At 38.8% G+C, this 23,297-nt stretch overlaps 1 protein-coding gene across 11 annotated transcripts in view; it reads right to left on the bottom strand.

Annotated features, from left to right (window-relative positions):
• The window catches only part of cep192 (centrosomal protein 192), a 228,056-nt gene that overhangs the window by 150,524 nt on the left and 54,235 nt on the right, over nucleotides 1–23,297 (bottom strand). For 5 of the 11 annotated variants that reach the window (XM_072258457.1, XM_072258408.1, XM_072258373.1 and 2 more), the window contains exons 8-14: nucleotides 22,791–22,862; nucleotides 21,599–21,748; nucleotides 14,961–15,108; nucleotides 13,690–13,964; nucleotides 11,333–11,729; nucleotides 9,152–9,301; nucleotides 9,005–9,069 (exon numbers count right to left, since the gene is read on the bottom strand). In XM_072258457.1, coding sequence (XP_072114558.1) covers nucleotides 9,005–9,069; nucleotides 9,152–9,301; nucleotides 11,333–11,729; nucleotides 13,690–13,964; nucleotides 14,961–15,108; nucleotides 21,599–21,748; nucleotides 22,791–22,862 — 1,257 coding nt within the window. Of the gene's footprint in view, nucleotides 1–9,004; nucleotides 9,070–9,151; nucleotides 9,302–11,332; nucleotides 11,730–13,689; nucleotides 13,965–14,374; nucleotides 14,572–14,960; nucleotides 15,109–21,598; nucleotides 21,749–22,790; nucleotides 22,863–23,297 lie in introns of those variants that run through there. The other 6 variants (XM_072258441.1, XM_072258397.1, XM_072258416.1 and 3 more) reach the window with 6 other exon arrangements.

Below are 23,297 nucleotides of genomic sequence, written 5' to 3'. Positions count from 1 at the left end.
GCCAAATAGAAAGCTTGACTGGAAAGGAAAACGTCATACTTTAAGCACAGATAGAGCTCCTGTGATCCTTGGTAATACATTTTTGCTAAATTAGTCATCACTTATTGTTGTTTCTTCTGGCCCCCCACCCCCCACCCCCCACACAGACATGCACCGGCAACAAAAACTCTTAACCCTCAAAGAAGTTATGTCAGCAGCCATAAAAGTCATCAATTTTATTAGAAGATCTCTGAATAACTGCATTTTTAAAAAGGCTGTGTCAAGAAATAAGTACAGAATATAAAGTGCTTCTCTACTACACAGAAGTTCAATGGCTTTAAGAGGGCAAGTCTTGAAACACATTCAAACTAAGGACAGAAGCTTCACTTTTTCTAAAAGAACAAGAAAACCCACTCTTGGAACAGTTTGGAAAAAAAAGTATTGTATCGATGGGTTGCCTTACTTAGCAGACATTTTCAGCCATATGAATGAAATAAATCTTTCAAGGTTCTGAAGTGATCACTATGGATAGTACTGAAAAATTACAAGCATTCTTGTCTAAGCTGCCGATATGGAAGAAGAGAGTAGAGGCTGACATCTTTGCAAACTTTCAAATGCTGGAGGAAGTGCTTTACCAAGATGGAGTTGAGATAGAAAATCTTCTGTCAATTTCTTTGAAGAGACATTTCAGAACACTTTCAAAAGTTATTTCCATCCTGATGGTATTAAAGTTGAACCATAGATCTGCAATCCTTTTCTTTCTGATACAAATTGTATCAAAGATGTAGATCTAGCCAAAGCTGAACTCATTGTTCTTAGGACAAAAAATGTACTACAATTGGAGTTAACTCAAAAACCCTTAGATAATTCTAGTGTTTCTTGAGAGAAGCCTATCCGGTCTTGTAAAGCAAGTTATACAAGCTTTAATTCCATTTGCAACAACTTATCTTTGTGAATTAGGATTCTCAATACTTACTATACAATGGGGTGACCCGTTGGGGCACCATTTGAGAGAAGGGTAGTGCAGTCTGATGTGACTAGAATGAACATTAAATTTTCCTGAACGTTATCGGTATTGCTTTGCTTTGGAAACTGAAGTAGTAAACCTCAGTTTTATTAAAGAAGAACGATGCGTAGCAAAGCAATTATAGCTCCTCCTTGTTTAACGAAGGACATTTTTGATGGCATCATTTCTGGCTTATCTGCCATCCAGGACATCTCAAATGTCCTCTTTCTTGAAGGATCATGGTTTCCCTTCTGCCGTCATCAATGATGCCCTCACTCGCATCTCCTCCATTTCCCGCACTTTGGCCCTCACCCCATCCTCTTGTCACCACAACAGGGATAGAGTTCCCCTTGTCCTCACCTACCACCCCACCAGCCTCCGGATCCAGCACATTATGCTCCGCAACTTCCGCCACCTTCAACAGGACCCCACCACTAAAAACATCTTTCCCTCTCCACCCCTCTCTGCTTTCCACAGGGATCGTTCCCCTCCACAACTCCCTGGTCCACACGTCCCTCTCCATGGATCTCCCACCCGGCACTTATCCCTGTAAGTGTAAGTGCTACACCTGTCCCTACACCTCCTCTCTTACCACCATTCAAGGCCCATAACAGTCCTTCCAGGTGAGGCAGCACTTCACTTGTGAGTCTGTTGGGGTCATCTATTGCATCCGGTGCGGCCTCCTCTACATCGGTGAAACCCAACGCAGATTGAGGGACCGCTTCGTCGAGCACCTCCGCTCCATCCGCCACAACAGACAGGATCTCCCGGTTGCCACCCACTTCAACTCCGCTTCACATTCCCATTCAGGTATGTCCATGCATGCCCTCCTCTACTGCCATGATGAAGGTAAACTCAGGTTGGAGGAGCAACACCTCATATACCGTCTGGGTAGTCTCTAGCCCCTGGGCATGAACGCTGAATTTTGTAACTTCCGGTAATTCCCTCCCCCTCCCTTCCCCCCAACCCTGTTTCACTCTGCCCCCTCCCCCAGCTGCCTATCACCTCCCTCATGGTTCCGTCTCCTTCTATTACCCATTGTGTTTCCCCTATTCCTTCTTCACCTTTCCTGCCTATCCCCTCCCCCACCCTTTTATCTTTCCCCTTATTGGTTTTTCACCTGGCACCTACCAGCCTTCTCCTTCCCACCCTCTCCCCACCTCCTCTATAGGGCCTCTGCCTCCTCCCTCTTCAGTCCAGACGAAGGGTTCCGGCCCAAAACATTGACCAATCATTTCCACGAATGCTGCCCAACTTGCTGAGTTCCTCCAGCGTGTTGTGAGTGTTGTTCTGCCACCCTTGTGCCTCTCATTGTCATTCTGGAGACATGCAGCCCTTACATCCCCCATCTCTTCAGCTGTTTGTTGTTTGTCTGTGATCCTGGATACACGCATGCCTCTCCTCTGTCTCTTCTTTTCTCATCTTGTTTTGTCCTGCTTCTTTGACCCTGGAGTCGTGCAGCCCTGGCCTCATCCAGTTCTTGTTCTCTCCCTCTCTTTGCCGCTTCCCGACGACGTTTGGCGTCATCTCTTGATCACGCGGCATAATTAGGCTATTTTTTTTTTACCCTAATGCTAGATAGAAGATATGAAGCAGTAACACCAAAGGATGCTGATTATTCTTGATGATGTGGTTGGCGCTCTCCTAAATGGACGTGATATAGTCATCACTGTCCTTTGACTGCAGCAAAGGGTTTGATGGGTGTCTCGAAGTACGTCATTACAGTAAGATTTAATTACCTCTTATTGATGGGTGGCAGTTACATCTGTCCCCATCCTGCATATGCTGATGGTGATTAGCAGAATGTGACCACACGAAATAGAGCTGCCCTGCCCTTTTGCTCCAGTAGGTGTTGTTGCTGAAGCTGGCCGTGCGCAAGCGTCGGGCTGTCGTGTCCCAATTTCTATGATGGCGGATCAGCTCTCGGGCTAAGAGGGAGTCTGTTGATTTTTGCGAATGAGCAATTTTATACGAATATATAACCCTGAACTTTGCCTGCATTCTGTAAGTTAGCACATTTTAATTCGATTTAGCTAAAAAAGTGCTGCTGTAATGCACTGTTTGCGCTAATTGAAGGTCACAAAAAGACAAAGAGCATGAGAGTTTTAGTATTATATAGATAAGCATAGAAACAAAAAAAAAACTGAAATTGATTGGATGTCCAACATGATGTGTGTTGCTTTGTCAAAGACCACTCCACAGTTTAATTTTCTTATTTAAGTTAAGCAACAAGAGCCCTTGATGTCTTTAAAAAAAAAGTTTAATTTTTACTTGCCTATATTTTAAATGCAAAGTATTATTTAATAAAGAAGCATATATATTACTACATCACAAATGCGTTTTAAAAAAGAAATTGGGTAAGTATTTCAAAATACTTGGTTTCCTTTGTAATCCTACATATTTCATTTTATGTATTTAAATGCATGATTCTGAGATGGGGTCCATAGGCTTCACCAGACTGACAAAAGGGGTCCATGGCATAAAAAAATGAAGAACCCCTGATATAAATCATTAATATAGTTAAATAATGGACCCAGTGTAGATCCCTGTGGAATACCACTCGTCACAGGCCTACAGACAGAAAGAGAATAATCTACTATGATTGTCTTCTCCTGCTAAGCCCAATGCTGAGTCCAATTTACAACTTCATCTTGAATGCCAAGCAACTGAACCTCTGACTCACCTCCAACGTGGGCACTTCACAGACCTTGCTAAAGTCCATGTAGACAACATCCAGTCTTTCATCAACCCTCCTCGTAACTTCCTCAACAAATTCTATACAGTTGGTTAGACGTGAATTACCATGCACAAAACCATTATCCCTAATCAGCTTGCTAACACTGAATCACAGTGCATTTTATTTAGCTTTTTTTTTCCCCCAACACTGATCAACAGAAAAAGACTCCAGTGTCAAAGTGAAAACAAATCCCTACAAAGTGATCTAAATTAATTACAAATATAAAACATAAAATAATTGATTGCATAAATATTCACCCCTTCCAAGTCAGTATTTAGTAGATGCACCTTTGACAGCACTTACAGCCTTGAGTCTGTGTGGATAGATCTCTATCAGCTTTGCACATCTGGACACTGCAATTTTCCCCCATCCTTCTTTACAAAACTGCTCAAGCTTTCACGGTGATCATGAGTGAACAGCCCTTTTCAAGTCTCACAAATTCTCAATTGGATTGAGGTCTGGACTGACTTAGTTACTCCAGGACATTAACTTTGTCGTTATTTAAGCATTCCTGTGTAGCTTCAGCTTTATGATTGGGGTCATTGTCTTGCTCGAAAACAAATCTTCTCCCAAGCCGCAGCTCTCTTGCAGACTGCATCAGGTTTTCCTCCAGGATTGCCCTGTTATTTTGCTGCATTCATTTTACCCTCTACCTTCACAAGCCTTCCAGAGTCTGCTGCAGTGAAGCATCCTACAGCATGATGCAGCCACTGCCACGCTTCATGGTAGGGATAGTGAGTTTTCGATGATGTGCGTTGTTTGGTTTCTGCCAAACATAGCGTTTAGACTGATGACCAAAAAGCTCAATGGTTTCATCAGACCTCCTTCCAGCTGACTTCAGAATCTCCCACATGCCTTCGGGAAAACTAGAAGAAATTTCATGTTTTTTTTTCTCCCAACAGTGGCCTTCTCCCATAAAGCTGCAACTGGTGAAGCACCCCCAGGCAACAGTTGTTGCATGCACAGTCTCTCCCATCTCAGCCACTGAAGCTTGCAACTCCTCCAGCTGTCTTGGGTCTTTTGGTAGCTTCCTTCACTCATCCCGTTCCTGCATGGTCACTCAGTCTTTGAGGACAGCCTGCTTTTGGCAGATTTACAGCTATTTCCTGATGATTGACTTAACCGTACTCCAAGGGATATTTAATGACTTGGAAATTTTCTTGTATCCATCTCCTGACTTGTGCTTTCCAATATTTTTTTTGTGGAGTTGCTTGTTCTTTTGTCTTCAGGATGTAGTTTTTGCCATGACTCACCAGCAGCTGGACCTTCCAGATACAGTTGTACTATAATCAATTCAAGCAAGTTGGCTGTACGTCTCCAAAAACAGATTTCCATTTAACTAATTATGCGATTTCTAAAACCAATTAGCTGCACCAGTGATGACTTGGTATGTCATAATAAAGGGGGCTGAATACTAATACAATCAAATATTTTGTGTTTTATATTCTACAAACCCCATTTCCAGAAAAGTTGGGATATTTTCCAAAATGCAATAAAAACAAAAATCTGTGATATGTTAGTTCATGTGAACCTTTATTTAACTGACAAAAGTACAAAGAAAAAATTTCCAATAGTTTTACTGACCAACTGAATTGTATTTTGTAAATATACACAAATTTAAAATTTGATGGCCGCAACACACTCAAAATTTGGGACAGAGGCATGTTTACCATTGTGTTACATCACCTTTCCTTTTAATAACACTCTTTAATCGTTTTGGAACTGAGGATACTAATTGTAGTAGATCTGCAATGGAAATTTTGTCCATTCTTGCTTGATATAAGACTTCAGCTGCTCAACAGTCCGTGGTCTCCGTTGTCTGATTCTCCTCTTCATGATGCGCCATACATTTTCAATAGATCTGGACTGGCAGTAGGCCAGACAAGCACACGCACTCTGTGTCTACAAAGCCACGCTCTTGTAGCCCGTGCAGAATGTGGTCTGGCAATGTCCTGCTGAAATAAGCATGGTCGTCCCGGGAAGAGACGTCACCTTGATGACAACATATGTCTCTCTAAAATCTTAATATACGCCTCAGTCAATGGTACCTTCACATACATGCAACTTACCCATGCCATGGGCACTCATGCACCCCAATACCATCACAGATGCTGGCTTTTGCACCTTTCGCTGATAACAATCTGGACGGTTGTTTTCATCTTTGGCACGGAGAACGACGCTTTTTTTTCCAAAAATTAGCTGAAATGTGGACTCATCTGACCACAGCACACGGTTCCACAGTCTTTCGGTCCATTCTGAGATGAGCTCAGGCCCAGAGAACTCGCCAGCGTTTCTGCATAGAGTTGATGTATGGCTTCCTCCTTGCGTAATACAGTTTCAAGTTGCATTTCTGGATGCAGCGACGGACTGTGTTGAGTGACAATGGTTTTCCGAAGTACTCCTGCGCCCAGGTGGCGATAATTGTCACAGTAGCATGACGGTTTCTTAGGCAGTGCCGCCTAAGGGCTCGAAGATCACGCGCATTCAACAGTGGTTTCCGACCTTGCCCTTTACACACTAAGATGTCTCTGAATTCAAAAGTCAAAAATCTTTCAAAAGTGGATAGATTCTGGCATGGTTCCGGAGGACTGGAAGATTGCAAATGTCACTCCGCTATTTAAGAAGGGGGCAAGGAAGCAAAAAGGAAATTATAGACCTGTTAGCTTGACGTCGGTGGTTGGGAAGTTGTTGGAGTCGATTGTCAAGGGTGAGGTTACAGAGTACCTGAAGGCATATGACAAGATAGGCAGAACTCAGCATGGATTCCTTCAAGGAAAATCCTGCCTGACAAACCTATTACAATTTTTTGAGGAAATTACCAGTAGGCTAGACAAGGGAGATGTAGTGGATGTTGTATATTTGGATTTTCAGAAGGCCTTTGACAAGGTGCCACACATGAGGCTACTTAACAAGATAAGAGCCCATGGAATTACGGGAAAGTTACATACGTGGATAGAGTGTTGGCTGATTGGCAGGAAACAGAGAGTGGGAATAAATGGATCCTGTTCTGGTTGGCTGCCAGTTACCAGTGGTGTTCCACAGGGGTCCGTGTTGGGGCCGCTTCTTTTTACATTGTACATCAACGATTTGGATTATGGAATAGATGGCTTTGTGGCTAAGTTTGCTGACGATACGAAGATAGGTGGAGGGGCCGGTAGTGCTGAGGAAACGGAGAGCCTGCAGAGAGACTTGGATAGATTGGAAGAATGGGCAAAGAAGTGGCAAATGAAGTACAATGTTGGAAAGTGTATGGTAATGCACTTTGGCAGAAAAAATAAATGGGCAGACTATTATTTAAATGGGGAAAGAATTCGAAGTTCTGAGATATAACAGGACTTGGGAGTCCTCGTACAGGATACCCTTAAAGTTAACCTCCAGGTTGAGTCAGTAGTGAAGAAGGCAAATGCAATGTTGGCATTCATTTCTAGAGGAATAGAGTATAGGAGCAGGGATGTGATGTTCCCATGATGGGGGAGTCTAGAACGAGAAGGCATGACTTAAGGATTGAAGGGCGCCCATTCAGAACAGAAATGCGAAGCAAGTTTTTTCGTCAGAGGGTGGTGAATCGATGGAATTTGTTACCACGGGCAGCAGTGGAGGCCAAGTCATTGGGTGTATTTAAGGCAGAGATTGATAGGTATCTGAGTAGCCAGGGCATCAAAGGTTATGGTGAGAAGGCGGGGAAGTGGGACTAAATGGGAGAATGGATCAGCTCATGATAAAATGGCGGAGCAGACTCGATGGGCGAATGGCCGACTTCTGCTCCTTTGCCTTATGGTCTTAATTCTCTGAATCTTTTCACAATATTATGTACTGTAGATGTTGAAAGACCTAAATTCTCTGCAATCTTGCGTTGAGAAATGTTCCTTTCGAACTGACTAACAATTCTCTCACGAATTTTGGCACAAAGGAGTGAGCCACGACCCATCCTTGCTTGCAAAGACTGAGCCTTTGATGGACACTACTTTTATACCCAGTCATGATATCTCACCTGCTACCAACTAGCCTGCTTAATGTGGAGTCTTCCAAACCAGTGTTACTTGAATATTCTGTGCACTTTTCAATCTTATTTTAACTCTGCCCCGACTTTTGTTGAGTGTGTTGCAGCCATCAAATTCTAAATTTGTGTATATTTACAAAATACAATTAAGTTGGTCAGTAAAACTATTGAAAATCTTTTCTTTGTACTTTTGTCAGTTAAATAAAGGTTCACGTGAATTAACATATCAGATTTTTGTTTTTATTGCATTTTGGAAAATATCCCAACTTTTCTGGAAATGGGGTTTGTAATTAATTTAGATCACTTTGTCTTTCACTTTGACACTAAAGAGTTTCTTTCTGTTGGTCAGTGTCAAAAAAAAACCAAATTAAATGTACTGTGATTCAATGCTATAAAAACAATAAAACATGAAAACTTCCGGGGGGTGGGGGGGATGAATACTTTTTATAGGCACTGTATCCTGTAGAATACTTCCCAATAATTATCGGCTCACTGGCCTACAAAGTTCCCAGCTTATTCTTAGAGCTTTTCTTAAGCAGCAAAACAAAATCTTCAATCCTCCAGTCTCTGGACCTCACCTGTGGCTAACTATGTTTAAATATCTCTGCCAGAGCCCCTGCAATTTCTTCACAAGCCTCCCACAAAATCAGAGGGGACAACTTTTCAGGACCTGGGATTTATCCACACTAATTTGACTCAAAACAGAAGCACCTCCTCTTCTTTAATCCAGATGTTGCCACTACTCTTATCTCAGTTGTATAGACCCTGTGTCTGTCTCCCAAGTAAAAACAGTAAAAAAAAAACTTGTTCAAGATCTCCCAAATTGACTGGCAGGTAGGTAACTGCACTAAGTGGGGCTCTCAAAATGGCAAACAGTGACTAGCTGGGTAAGTAAGGAATTCATGCTTGGGTTCAGTGATTTACAACAATGGTTTGATGAGGGAAATTACACAATAGAGTGCAATCCTGATATCTTCATAATGTTCCTCTGAGTAGATACTGATGGGCTCTCTATCCATGAGAAGATCAGTTTGATTCTTATCACCCTGTAGGTTGGAGTTTTGGGCGTTTCGACTGTAGATGCCCTTGTCAGGACTGAAAAACTCATGCACTCCATGGTTATCAAGAGGGTTAAGACTTTCGCATTCTTAGTACCAACTATCTGCTGTTCTGGTCACTTTTTTAATGTTAGACCAAAGTCTTCAAGTCCTAACTTGTTCTTAAGAGCATCAACAACTGAGTTTACATGAATGTGCTGCAAAAGAACAACAATCTTGCAAACCTGAATAAACTTGTGCTCTTCCTCAAATTCTTCCTGATCTTCTTCAATTAATGCAGCAGCTCTGTCTGTAGAAAACGCCAAAATTAAATCATAACAATCTTTTCAAAAGTAATTCTTTAAAGGTATTTTAATTGACAAAAATCTTACCACCACTTATAAATTCTTCTTCTTTAATACTATTAGCCAGATCAGTCGGAAGATTGAACTGACTCTGTTCTTGATCCAGTGAATGATAATAAGCTAGATCAGTCATCCAGCACCCTCCTTCATTTTGGTCAATCACACCAGATTTCATCTCTGTAAAAGAAAAAAGTACCCATTGTGTTTTTACTATTCTCCTTTCTTGGATTTATATTACAACTTTATATTACAATTCTTGATAAGAACAATCTTCTTTGACTAACTCTTCAACCTCAATAATTGAAAGAAATAAGTGGATTGGACACTCTCCTCACTTGATATGATCACACATGATTATTGGATCTTATCAGAAGCCATAGCCTTGATCTTCAGTTCCACTTGTAAAAGATCTGTTCATGCTTTTACAACTTACTAAATTTAGTTCAAGTTTAATTATCATTCAACCACACGTAAAGATCAATTAATATAGTCAAATGAAACAGCGCTCATCCAGGATCAAAAGTACAAAACACATCATCAATAGTCATACATAGCACAAGGCATATATAGCCCATATAAGATAACAAGAAAACAGTCACACAAAAAAAAAATAGCCCAAGTCCCCAAATGACATGTCCTGTAAACAGATGGTGCATGGGTGTTATGAGCAAGAACAAGCAGTTCTCAGCAGTCCGCAGATGCACACAATCCAGCTTGTCCTTCGATCAAGCACTGGATGGCAGTACTGACAGGAGGGGCCACCCAAGACCCTGTATCAACACCACGCTACACCACCTCCAGCGTTTCCTCTCCTGGACTGATACAACAGGCAAGCATGTGGCTTGAGGCCTCGTCCTTGTTACAACCAAAGCCACACAGCTCCCCAGCATCTTGTCTTGCCTATAAGCAAAGGAAAAAAACTTGCTATATTTTACATTACCAACATCCAACAGGACCTTGCGATTGCAAAAGGTATGTCCAAAACAGTCACTCACTGTTAAGACTGCCTACTGCTTTCGCACACCGACTCTGATGCCTTGCTGTAAAAGGCAGTAAAGTTCCACACCAAGTCCAGCTCTTTCAGCTACTCTGCTAACAAGCAGCTCGCTGATGGAGTAGACCTCCAGTACCTGATGTTCCTAATGTCCAGTATTTTCTTGCGGTCATAAAAAGATTTAAAAAAAGACAAGAACACCTTTGCTTGGCTCCCAAGAGGCCACTGCGTCTGAACACACCACTATCATACCGAAGTATTATATCCGATAGCATGAATTTCAACTGTCCACAGTAATTTTTATGTAGCATTTAATGTGCTTTCTGGAAATCTTCGGTCTTGCAGATCTTCACGACTTCAGGATTGAAGGACATCCATTTCAAACAGAGATGCAGAGAAACTACTTTAGTCAGAGGGTGGTAAACCTGTGGAATTTGCTGCCACAAGCAGCTGTGGAGGCCAAGTTGCTGGGTGCACTTAAGGCAGAGATAGATAGGTTCTTGATTAGCCAGGGCATCAAAGGGTATGGGGAGAAAGCAGGGGAGTGGGGATGACTGGAATAATTGAATCAGCCCATGACTGAATGGCGCAGCAGATTCAATGGGGCGAATGGCCTACTTCTGGCTCCTATATCTTATGGTCTTATCTCTTTTACTTTAAAGGGAGTTTGAAAGGAGCATGAATAGAGTTTTAAGAAACTCCTTTGATGCCAAGGGTAAATGAAGTGTCCTCTGGTTGAATATAGCATTTCTCAGTAGTCTGTAATAGGACTTCTGCTTTGCATCCAATGTATAAAATTATTCCTTTGCGTAATACATAAAAGAACATTAACTGTCAGTATGCAATTAACAAATAGGAGCCATGAAGTTCAGAAGATAGAGCCAGAAAACTACACATGAGCGCATACATGATAAAACTGTAAGGCTAGAAGCCAAAGAGATAAATATATAAAAATTATTAAAAGCTGGAGCATACTTATATGTGCCATTTAAAAACTGTGGTACCAGCTACAGGCAAAATGTGTTTTTACTACATCATCCTCCAAATGCAACATTCACAGACCAGAAACTTTGAGGTGGTTAGGGTAAACCTGTCAGAATATTGTCAGCTACAAACATAATTTTATCTACAGCAAAAAGCACAGAAGAATAAACAAACAACTGGCAGCTACAGTTGAGGCCACATTCTCTGGAAACAACAATTGCAATTAATACCTTTGCTATTATGTGTTTGGGAGCATCCAGTGCTGTATTCAGCTTTCTGCTGGTTGAGAAATAAGTTACTTTTTGAGGAATCTTGCCACATCCCTTCTGTGCTTTCACCTGGATACACAGGGGATAAGTAAACAGCTGCCAGAGGTGGGCCTGAAACTCCAGTCAAGGTCTGGTCAGCATCATCATTTTCTGTAACATTTGTCTGTTCTACTGCTGCACCCCCACAAGGTCCATCTCTAAGACCCAAGCTGTTGTCACAACTTGGTGAGCAGATGATCTGTGATACATGAAGTGGTGTGGAAAGTGACTGGTCAGGTGCGGTAGTATTACCACCGCCAGAACAAAAATATACAGAATCCAGCTTCATTCCATCATTCAAACCAGAATCAAGAGCATCCTGTAGAACACAATAGATAGCTGTTATTGGTACAAGATAAATATTTGAATCATAATTAAATTATGAAATGCCAAATATCCCAGACCTTGCTGCAAAACACTATAAAGACTTCCCAACTCTAAGGAGCAAAATCAAGGTTACCGCAATGTTACTTCATTGATCAAAATCATGTTTACCATCACTGGCATACACCATGAATTTTTTTTTTGCACCAGAACCACAGCGTAATACATAGAAAACTATAACAAATGCAAGTATTCACCCCCTTGAAAGTTTTCATGTTTTATTGTTTTACAACATTGAATCATGGATTTAATTTGCTTTTTTTTTGACGCTGATCAACAGAAAAAGAGTTTAATGGCCAAGTGAAAACAGATCTCTACAAAGTGATCCAAATAAACTACAAACATAAAAACACAAAATAATTCATTGCAGAAGTATTCACCCTCTTTAATATGACACACCAAATCATCACTGGTGCAGCTATTGATTTTAGAAGTCACATAATTAGTTAAAAGATCTGTTTTTGAAGATCTGTGTGCAGTCAGGGTGTTTCAATTGATTGTAATAAAAGTACACCTCCATCTGGAAAGTCCAACTGCTGGTGAGTCAGTATCCTGGCAAGAACTGCACCATGAGGACAAAAGAACACAACAAACTCTGTGTAAGGGTTATTGAGAAGCACAGTCAGGAGATGGATACAAGAAAATTTCCAAGTCACTGCAGAGAAAATGCAGTTGATCTTTTGGATCACTTCAATGGAGTAATGGTGTTACATTGTTTGACAAATTGAGAACTTCTAATAGGGAATTTGAGAGTTGCAAATCAGAGGTTGGAAACACACACACACACGCATATATACACACATACATACACAACACACATATGTACACACACACACATACACAAATACGTCTCGCAATGCAGAATCTTGAAGGTAGCTTCAAGGGGAGAAGTGAGCAAGTAAAATAAACGTAAGTAAACTTAAAAAGAACACAACATACAATCAATTTAATAGGTACACCTGCTTACTCATGCAAATATCTAGTCAGCCAATCATGTGACAGTAGCTCAATGCATAAAAAAAATGTAGACACTGTCAAGAGGTTCAGTGGTTGTTCAAACCAAACATCAGAATGAGGAAGGAATGTGATCCAAGTGATTCTGACTGTGGGACGATTATTGGTGCCAAACAGGGTAATCTGAGTATCTCAGAAACTGCTGATCTTCTGAGATTTTCACATACAAGTCTCCAGAGAATAGTGAGAAAAACAAAACACACTTAGTGAGTGGCAGTTCTGTGGGCGAAAACATCTTGTTAATGACAGGTCAGAGGAGAATGGCCTGACTGGTTCAAGCTGACAGGATGGTGACAATGCATTACAACAGCGGTGTGCAGGAGTGCATCTCTGAACGCACAACACATCAAACCTTGAAATGGATGGGTTGCAGCAGCAGAAGCAACAAACGTACACTCAGTGGCCACTTTATTAGGTGCAGGAGGTAAAAAGTATAAATAAAATTTAGAACACATTTGGATAACTTTGTGAATGTTGTAAGTATCAGTGATAAAATGCTGAAACTGAAAACTGCAGCTCAAGGATTGTGTAACCAAAAACATAACCATAAAATAATATCACATAATGCCATGAGGATATTCACAGTCTGAAAAAAATGCATGCTCCTCCCTCAGTATGGTGCCTTTGCAGTTGCTTAATAAAATTTCTCACTATTCTGCACGACTACTATTGGAGAAGCTGACTGCTACTCCAGGAAAACTGGTCATGATTTCCATTGCCCATTTAACTTAAACAAACTTGGGCATCAAAATTAAAAGATGCAGAAAGGTATGGTTCTACAAATTGTGATGATTCCAAACCAACTGATCAGCATAATTCAACTCATCAGATGCAACATAAAGCTTTGCAAATAAGGGAGAATAGTAACCTTATTTTCCTACCTCATTTTGACCAGGGATACATTCTCTATTTGCTTGCAAAGGAAGTGCATCAAACGTTTGATCTTGCCCAGCGATATTCCTATCCACTATTCTAAGGTCTTGGAAATTATTAAATATCACTTTATTAGAAGACACATTTATCATATTGTCATCTTCTTCTCCAGCTATATTCCTGTCGACTATTTCACTTTCCCAACGATTGGAGGCTGCAGATTGTCGAGGTGACACACCATTTCCATCTTCTTCATTCCCACTGCTACCATCTCCTCCATCACCTAAAACATCAGTGCACATTTTTAATGTATAATCACAAATTCATACTTTAAAATTAGCTTAACTACATCTATCATTGTTTTCACCCATTACTAAAACTCAATGTAGTAACTATCACAGATAAAGGGAAATTACTTTTAACACTTGAAGATAAGGTGGTAAGCTGAAGGAAAAAATGCAATGGTAAGTAGTCACGCTCAAGATAGATTCATCCACAATATAGATGGCAGACAACTTACTTAGGTCATTATATTGGAGAAGGTAGCCAATAACATTCACTCTAATCAAGATGTATTTAAATATAAGAGTGAATAGCAGCAAAATAAACTCTGACCACGGTCTCTAATAGGGAGGCAAATAGGACATGAATCTTTGAAGAGTGGTTCTCAAAAGGCGTTGAGCAAATAAAAACCTGTATTATTCTTGGTAGTAAATCAGATCAATCACAGTCAAGGAAGTGTAACAATCTCCATTTCATCCATTCAAGCTGATCAATCACAGTCAAGGAAGTGTAACAATCTCCATTTCATCCATTCAAGCTGTGAAACCCAAGTGCAGTGAGAACAAGTTGTAAGAGATACCAAGCCAATACACCTTGAACCCAAAATAGTATTGAAACATGCTTTCCATTAAACAAGACAGACAAATGTCATCATATCTTGAACGCCTAAAGTGCTACAATTTAAAGTTTGCTCCCCAGTTAAAATGGAAATTGAAAATTTTCAATTATCTGCAATCTCAGGTTTTCAAATATAATTGCCAATTCCAAGACTGCAGTGTTGATCATATGTCAAGTTGATCATATGTCAAGTTTTTAATAGAAATCTCAAAACAGAGACATCTGAAAAATCAGAAATCCGTTCCATAATATTTATTTTAGAAATAAATGTTGGATAAACAAATTCAGAATAATCTTTCAATTTTAGCTATATCCAATTATTCTATCAAAATTAAATTCAAAGAACATTGTTTGCTAGAATATTTAATTTTGTGCTTACCTACAATTGGTGAGTTTATGACCCGACCCTCTACTGATCTTCTGAATTCAAATCCAACCTCACTTAGCTCATCAAGCGGTCCAATAGACTCATCAGAACTACCGCCTTCCAATCCTGGCCGGAAGATGGGTTGATTGCTCTCTCCTGGCTGAAATGGAAATTCATGCACAGCAGGTTCACAAGTTATTCCTAGACTTTTCTAATGAACAATGTTGGAGATTCAGGAATTATAGAATGATGTGAACTATAACAAGCATTAGTTCAAACAAGAACAAGTCTTCAGTTCAAATGTAAATTGCAAGCAGTAAACAATTTGTTGAAAAGACAGCTTTGTAAACAAACCGCACTGCCTACAGAACATAGGCTACTGGCCTTCAGAACATAAGTTACTGGCCCACAGAAAAATTCAAAGTAAAATTATCAAAAGTAGGTATACATCATCACATACTACCCTAAGATTCATTTTCTTGCAGGCATTCACAGAAAGAATATAACAGAATCGATAAAAAGCAATCAACGTGCAAGAGACAAACTGCAAATACAAAGAAAGACAAATAAAAATAATAAATAACTCATGAGTTGTAGAATCCTTGAAAGTGAGTCTTCAAAGTAGAATCAATTCAGTGATGAGTGAAGTTATCTACGCTGGCTCAAGAGCCTGATGGTTGAAAGGCAATAATTATTCCTGAACCTGCTGGTGTGGGAACCAAGGATCTTGTACTTCTGTGGTGACAACAATAAGAGACCATGACCTGGATGGTGGTGGTCCTTGATGATGGATGCTGCTTTCTTGTAGCAGCAATCCTTGTAGATGTGCTCAATGTGCTTCCTGTGATGGACTGGGCTGTAGCCACTATATTTTGTAGGCTTTTCCATTCTTGGGCATTTGTGTTTCCATCCCAGGCCATGATGCCATCAATCAGTATACTCGCCACTGTGCCTCCGTAGAAGTTTTCAAGATTTTCGATGACATGCCAAATCTACGTAAACTTCTAAGAAAATAGAAGCACTGCCATGTCTTCTTTGTGATGGCACTTACACAGGGCAGATCCTCTGAAATGAAAACTTCAAGGAATTCAGAGTTACTGACCCTCTCCACCTCTAATACCCTAACAAGAACTGGCTCATGGACTTCTGGTTTCTTTCTCCTATGGTCAATAATCAGCTCTCTGGTTTTGCTGATGTTGAGTGAAAGATCGTTGTGCCTCCATTCGACCAGATTTTCAACTTCCCTCCTATATGCTGATTCGTCACCACCTTTGATTCGGGCAACAACAGTGGTGTTGTCAGCAAACTTAAATATGGCACTGGAGCGATATCTAATCTCGTGGTCCAAAGTATAAAGCAAATAGAGCAGGGGGCTAAGTACAGGCCTTCAAGCACTTGAAAACCATAAAGTTTTCAAACGCATCAGCCAAACGCAGGACAAAAAAAAGCCCAATTAAATGGACTACATCAAACTGGGCAAGAGTGGCCTAATTATTTTGCCACATTGTTACCAAGTTCAAGGAAGTTTGTAGACCAGACTGATGTTGTCACTTAGCACAGCAAACATAGTCACAAGCATATGCTTTTTCCACTAGTTGGGGTATCTGTGCCCTCAAAGAATCAACACTTAACAATAACTTCGGGTGTTCTGGGTTCTCTGTCCTCAGAAACATTTAAATCACACTCAAGGATTAGTTTATCTCATTAAAGGTGTATGAACATTCAGAACTGTTTCCCCATTGCAGATACACATGTCATTGGAAGCACTGCCCCTCAATGCTGATTTATTTAAACAAAAGGTGGAACTTCAATCACAATATAACCTGTTATTAACTCATCCCATTGAAGGTTACTTGCTTAAGTTAAAGAGCCAATTTTATATGTCTGGAGATAAAAATAATAAACTGCTTGTATCTCAATTAAAAATGGCTACAGCCAAAAGGCAAATTATGAAAATTCGTAGGAAAGATGGTACCTCAGCTCAGGAATATGAGGAAATTAATAAGATTTTTCAAGACTTTTATGCTGAGCTATATAAATCTCAATGTCCGTTAGATTCCTCTAAAATGAATGCTTTTTTACGAAAGATTGTTTTTCCTAAAATCTCAGCTGAGGATCAAAAGATTCTCGATGCTCAAATTACTGAAGCCGAAATTCATAAAGCTATTTTTTCAATGCAATCTGTTAAGTCCCCAGGACTTGATGGCTATCCCGTAGAATTTTATAAAAAATTTGGAAAGTTGCTCTCTCCGTATATGTTGGAAATGTTTACGGATTCTTTTGTGAAAGGTGACTTACCCTCTACTTTTTATGAGGCCTCTATTTCTTTAATTCTTAAAAAAGATAAAGATCCTACTGACTGTGCTTCATATAGACCTATTTCATTACTGAATGTTGACACTAAGATCTTGTCAAAGACAATGGCCAATCGGTTAGAGAATATTTTGGGTAAAATTATTTGTAAAGATCAAACAGGCTTTCTAAAGGGTCGTTATTCCTTTTCAAATGTTCGGAGACTACTTAATATTATATATTCATCCTGTTCTAAAATTCCACAATGTGTTGCATCTTTGGATGCTGAAAAAGCGTTCGACCGAGTCCAATGGAAATATTTATTCAATGTTTTAGAGAAATTTGGCTTTGGTGTTACTTTTAATAATTGGATTAAAATGATATATAAAGCCCCTATTGCTACTGTTGTTACTAACAATTGTAGGTCTCCTTTTTTTCCAGCTTTCACGGGGAACAAGGCAAGGCTGTCCATTAAGTCCTTTGTTGTTCAATTTAATATTAGAACCCCTTGCTATTGCTCTTCGTGAGGCTAAAAATATCCATGGGATATTTGTGAGTGAGACCATGCATAAGGTCTCTCTTTATGCTGATGATTTATTGGTTTATATATCTAACCCTGACGAATCCATTCCTGCCCTGTTAAAATTATTTAATGAATTCGGAGGTTTTTCAGGATATAAAATTAATTTTAGTAAAAGTGAATTATTTCCTTTAAATGATTCTGTTTCTATATATGATAATACTCCTTTCAAAGTTTCAGACTCTCTTAGATATTTAGGTATTATAATTACTAAAAAAAATAAGGATCTTTATAAAGCTAATTTTGTTCCCTCAGTAGACTCTATGAAGTATTTATTTAGTAGATGGAGTCCACTTACATTTTCACTTGTTGGTCGTATTCATATAGTTAAAATGATGATTCTACCGAAATTTTTGTATTTATTTCAGAATATTCCTGTTTTTTTGTCTAGGAAGTTTTTTGATCGGATTGATTCTATTATTTTATCTTTTATTTGGAATAATAAAAGAGCAAGAATTAGTAAATGTCATTTACAAAAATTGAAAAAGGATGGAGGTCTTGCTCTGCCTAATTTTAGAATGTATTATTGAGCTGTTCATCTGCGATATATGTCTTTCTGGTTATACTGGGTTGATAAGACTGATCAGCCAATTTGGGTAGATCTGGAACCAAAAGTTGTAAAACAGTTTTATTTAACTTCGTTATTGGGGGCTCCTTTACCTATGCAATTAGGTAAAGTTGTTAATTTAAACTTATATCCTGTGATTAAGTATTCTTTACAAATTTGGCTCCAATTCCGCAATTCTTTTAATCTTACAAAATTTAAACTTTGTAGTTTACTGAAGGAAGAGTTAGTCCTGACGAAGGGTCTCGGCCTGAAACGTCTACTGTACCTCTTCCTAGAGATGCTGCCTGGCCTGCTGCGTTCGCCAGCAACTTTGATGTGTGCTGCTTGAATTTCCAGCATCTGCAGAATTCCTGTTGTCTGGGAAAAGGAACTTAATTTGACTTTTATGACGGAGGTTTGGATGCAGATATTGAAGTTGGTTAACTCTTCTTCAATTTGTGCTAGCCATTCATTGATTCAATTTAAAATTGTACATCGTTATCATTTGACAAAGGAGAGACTTTCTAAAATTTTTCCTAATGTTGATAGTCATTGTGATAGATGTAAAACTGAGATAGCTACACTGACACATATGCTTTGGTCTTGTTCTATATTGGAACAGTTCTGGATGTCGGTTTTTCTCAACAATTTCTAAAGCACTCAAAATTAATTTACAACCTAATAAATTAACTGTGCTTTTTGGAATAGTTCCTCAAAATATTTATGGTATTTCTGTGTCTGACCAACATGTTATTGCATTTGTTACATTGAGAGTTAGGAGAGCCATTTTGTTGAAGTGGAAGGATACATCAGCTCCCACTTTGCCACAATGGTTCTCTCAAGTGATGCTATGTCTTAGTTTGGAGAAAATTAGAAGTCGAACCTTTGAAACTTTATTTGATTTTGAGAAAAGATGGGGCTCATTTGCTCATTATTATCATTTGAGTTAATTGATATAATTTTTCCATGATCTAATTGTAAATTCTTTTAGTATATTTTCTTTCTTGCTGGTGGTTTGATGTTTATTTTTAGAAGCTTTTTGTATGACGCATGGCTCCGGGGTTGTACACCTAATGGGTTCTCTTTTTTTTTTTCCCTCACTTTCCTGCTTAGTAGGTTTTTTTTGTTATCACAAAATTTTGTTTTCAATCTTTAAGATGACAGTTTTTTTTTGAGGCACTAAGTGCTGTTACTTCAATGTACTCATGTTAATATATTATATATACACACACACATACAATAAAAAGATTTGAAAAGAAAGAAAGGAAGCACTGTCATTGTTTACTTCAATATTTTGAATCTGGCAATGTCACTGACAGTATTGAATTTGTTCTTAGTGTATAAAAGCTTAAGAACAAATTTGTTCTTGAGAATTTGATGGGCTCTACTGGGAGGGTCTCCAGGGGAATGCCTGCATGTCGTGACGAATAAAGGCCATTTGTATTAACCAGTTTCAGTGTCTCTTAGGTGACTCAGTTCACAGACACAACAAACACTCAGGCATCCAAACTCAGGTTTAGTGTGACATCCAAATGAAAATAAATTTATATCCATCTCACTTTATTACGAACCAGGAGAGCGATGCATGTATAAGAAAACCAACCAAGAACATTACTATGCTCATGTCATGAAATTAATCTTTCCTTTCTTAATATCAGTTGCCTACAGCAGGATGACAATATCAACTGTACTTTTACCCCAATCATTCTCAAGAGAAATTGTTCCATGTGAGATGGGTCACCTCTGACTAAGAGAACATTGTGTGCGAGAATAAACAACTACAAAAAGCCTGGCAGTGCTGTATCTAGAAAAGCAAATACATTTGATCTCCCTTCCAAAAAGTAGACAGTTGAAATGGAAAGGATGCAGTGCAGGTTCAGATTCATGAGCTGTCGAGTTTATCATAATAATTTAAACAGTTTAGAGCCATATCTAGTTTTAAATGAAAGATGATCTCATTAAAATTGTGAATTCCAGTTAATTGGGCCATCACTCAATCAGAGCAACCACTTGCTGGACAACTCTTAAAGAACAAAATCTAACTGAGAAAATAGCAACTATTCCATTCAATTATTTGGGTCATGAAGTCACTTAACTGGAACAGAAGCCTGTTGCCAAACAAATTCTAATGAGGGTCAGATGCATGCACTTACGTGGCTGTTAGACACTACACCCTGCTTAGAGTGAAGTTTTTAAATAGCGTAGTTGCACGTATTTATGTTCAAAAAGCAATGATGTTTTTGTCACTGACAGCTGGCAGAAATAAACAATAAGACAGTTCAAAACTATTTCCCTCACTGCGGTTTCAAGCATTCAGGCTTGATGATGCCAGAGATGGCCAGGAGTGAAAATGAAACAATTTCACTACTTCACTACTTCAAGTTAAAAACTACAAAGAATTTGAAGGTTTCTACAATCACCTTCAAGGTTACAATGAAAGTGAAGATCTAGAGGATACAATCATTGATAACAATGTATGAAGGCAGCCAATTATCGGCACTAGGTGTCCGCACTAATTTTATTTACAATCAATCAAAAGAACATGGCAGCATATAATGCATCAATTCCTCTGTAGATAATGATTAAGAACTAGTACAGTTTATAGTACTGTAGTGGTGTTCAGTGTTTTAATTTGTTTTGTATTTCATTTAAATACATAATCTGTTACTCTGTCAATTGCTAGTTTGTCTTTTTTTATATCTTTTTAACTATTTCCATAAAATTTCAGCTAATTGGACAGCTGCTTAATTGGGCCAAAATGCACTGGATTGATGTCTCCCAATTAACCAGAATCCACTGTATACAAAATAATCACAGGTTTGAAAGGGTAGATGGGAAGTTGATTTTTCCCTTGGGTATGTCGTCTGAAATCAGGTGATACAGCCTCTATATAGGACAGTGAAAGAATCTTTGCAATCTTCTCCAAGAGTTCTTAGAAATTCAGTATTTTTAAGACTGGATTACATTCAGAGAATCAAGCTGCATGGAGTTAGAGCAGCAAGTGGCACTCAAGAAGATCAACTGTGGTCTGAAAAATGCAGTGTGGGTATGAGGGGCTGACTACTATATAGCTGCTATTTACTATGTTCTCACATAAAATAGGGTAACAATAAATTAATTCCCATTAAATTTTTTAAATTGCTGTGGCTATATAGTTATATCACATAATATTGAATGATATTTCTACCCCCACCCCTCCAACACTAAAAAAAAACCTAAGGAAATCTATACCAACTCCCTTGCTGCACAGGACATTGACTGGCTTGGCAAAGTACTGCGTTGCTGATTAGTCTCCAGCTCATCGTCCGTATCCTCACCACTTGATGGTGCAGAATCCATTCCAGTTGCTGCTTGTCGAACAAGTGGGATCTGAAAGTTATCCTGTAACATGGCCAAATAATCCTTTAAAATGACCAAATATTTTCAAAAATCCTAATGCCAGAATTATATTAAAACAACATATAAAATAGTAAATCAGAGAACTTCACAAACTGGAAACCAGAAATAAAGCTGGAAAATGTGGATTTACAGAAAGAAACAGTTACAGTGAAAAAACAAGTTATTTTCAGTTGCAGAGAGGGTTGTGGACAACAACATTTTGATTGGATGAAGCCAGAGTTATCTGGGTGATTCTGAAGTGTTTAAGAGCCATCTGGTTTGGAGATCAGAGTAAGTGGGGACTAAAATAAATAAAAAGTTATGTTAAAGCTGTGACATGCAGAGCAGGTGAGTATTAAAAATCCCAGGCATATCAGGCGGTGTCTGTGGACATGGGAAAACAGATATAACATTACATATGGATAATCAAATTGTTGAAATGACAAATTCTGAGGCAAAAAGCGAATTGTTGAATTTGACATCAAGAACCCAAATTGGCACTGAAAATTGACCTAGGAGAAAATTATCCAAATTCATGACTACTTAATATTTAAAATACTTTACATTATGTTATTTGCAGTAATTTGTATTATAAAATTAATGAGTTCCCAGATGTTTTGCTCTGAGTCTTGACTTGTTTTGCCCTACCTGGATGGGTTCAAATCAAAGATAATAGGCATAAGAACCACCATCTACATGGTTTTAATTGGATTGCTAGTTTACCACACACCAACAAGCAGGTTTGACATTGGCAACAAACTTAGAGTTCTTCAGGCAATAAGTACAGATCTAACCATTACAGTGAAAACAATACATAATTAGATATTTATTATGTGCTCATTTGTTGAATTACTTATGATAGTATGGGGAAATATGCTACTTTGACATGCATGTCTGTCACTAATTGTACTGGTGAGAGTTAAATTACTTTTCTTTCAAAATGTTATAGCCTTAGTTTAGCAGTTTAGTAAGTTCTTACAAATTTAAAAATCAGCAATAGCATGCAAAAAGAACTGAACTTCTATTGAATTGCAGTATTCCCTACCTCATCACAATCTAATGGTTGTAAAGGATCTTGGTCTAATTTTCTCAAATAGGAATCCAATTCATGTTCAATCTAAAACAGCAAAGACAAAGGGAAAATTCTTGGTCCAACATCTCTCTTCTTTGGTGCAATAGATAATCACAAATGCCCTCAGACACATCTGTTTGCTGTGCAGGGCTAGATTAAATGAATAGCAAACAATACATTCCACACTTTTAAGTTTAGAAGACAGGGTAAATTTATCTGCAGTACTTTGAAAAAAGGAATGAAACAGCAAAATTGTCAGAGAAAACAGTTGTGCATCTACTAATAAACCTGCGAGTCAGTAGAAGTGCCAAATCAAAGTATGAGAGCCTATTTGAAGTTACCTACAGCTGTCTGAATTAATCTTGAACCGCAAGGACAGAGGACTCGGGTGTCATTGGATATTACAGGCCCTTCAATTCACCATGTCCATGCCAACCATTGTACTCAGTTAGATTTGTCCCATTTACTTTCAGTTGGTCA

The sequence above is a fragment of the Mobula birostris genome, chromosome 1, assembly GCF_030028105.1.
Source record: "Mobula birostris isolate sMobBir1 chromosome 1, sMobBir1.hap1, whole genome shotgun sequence".
Lineage (NCBI taxonomy): Eukaryota > Metazoa > Chordata > Chondrichthyes > Myliobatiformes > Myliobatidae > Mobula > Mobula birostris.
This window is presented reverse-complemented; position numbering and strand designations above follow the sequence as displayed.